We start from the raw sequence: 1,134 nt of genomic DNA, 5'->3' as shown, positions 1-1,134 counted from the left end.
CAGGGGGCGTGTTCTAGAAGAGAGGGAACATCGAAAGCGGAGGAAAACCAAAGAGTGGGAAAGATATAAAAGGCCGTGCAGAGAGAGATTCGAGACCTTTTTTCCCGAAACCGAGAGATCCGAAAAATCGTCTTGCGGGAGATTGTATATCGCTGTTGAGAAATCTTTCGAAGTAAAGATACGCGAGTGTACAAGAAAAAGGACGGCCTTTTTCCCGAAACCAAGCGTCTGAAAGAAAATACGTCTTGCGGGTTTTTTAAGTATTGAACGTTGAAGGTGATAGTCGCGAAACAAAAATCTCGTGCGTGTTAGAAATTCGCGATAGAAGATATAACAAAAGGCAGTATTGTTTTATAAGCGCGATAGTTCTCCGAAGTGTGGAGATTCGCAAGAGAGCAAACATTTTATACGCGTTTATATATTCTCTTTCAAATATATTTTATACTTTTTATATATATACTAAAAAGTAGAGTGAAAGTAATTTACTTACCTCAAACCTGAAGAATCCTTACCTGTGAACGTGAGTCGATCCAGCTACATCCATCGGGTAGTCCAGAAATCCAAGGGCGTTGATCCGGCGAATCCAGCGGCGACCTGAAACAAAAGGAAAAGGGATTAACAGCGAAAGAGAACATTTGTCCAACAGCATAACGTTGCACAAATAACGTTGTTCCGACGTATTCCTGAGGCGTCGAAATAGTTTTCATCCAATGGGTAGTCCAGAAATCCATGGGCGTTGATCCGGAGAATCCAGCGACGACCTGAAACAGAAAAGGAGAAAGAAATTAGGAAAAATTCCCAAGCAGCCAAGCGGATAAGCAGTGGCGTTGATAACAGCGCGATTCTGACACTGTGCAACCTGTCCGACGGCAGACTTGACGGGACGTCGTCCGGGGCATTCCTTGTTCGTTGGCGGCCAAACGAACTGGCGACCGTTTTAATAAGGTAGGAAAACCTGCAATTTGAGTAGATTTCTCCATCTCGCGTGTTTAGTCCGGTCACAACCTAACCTTTTTTTTTTAATCGTTTGGAGGGGAAAATGCATTTACGCACCGTACCCCCGGGCAGGCCCCGGGGCGTGTGTGGGACTCCTCCGCGACAATATGCCGCAGAAACTACCCACTAAACCCCCCC

General features: G+C 45.3%; 1 protein-coding gene across 1 annotated transcript in view; it reads right to left on the bottom strand.

The window, feature by feature from the left end:
- Positions 1-534: 534 nt before the first annotated feature.
- LOC115240092 overlaps positions 535-1,134 on the bottom strand; it is a 2,292-nt gene continuing 1,692 nt past the window's right edge. The window contains exons 2-3 of the mRNA XM_029815060.1: positions 645-761; positions 535-594 (exon numbers count right to left, since the gene is read on the bottom strand). Coding sequence (XP_029670920.1) covers positions 535-594; positions 645-761 — 177 coding nt within the window. The remainder of the gene's footprint in view (positions 595-644; positions 762-1,134) is intronic.

The sequence above is a fragment of the Formica exsecta genome, unplaced genomic scaffold, assembly GCF_003651465.1.
Source record: "Formica exsecta isolate Colony F162 unplaced genomic scaffold, ASM365146v1 scaffold405, whole genome shotgun sequence".
NCBI lineage: Eukaryota > Metazoa > Arthropoda > Insecta > Hymenoptera > Formicidae > Formica > Formica exsecta.
Note: the sequence above shows the minus strand (reverse complement) of the source record. Positions and strands in the feature narration are given on the sequence as shown.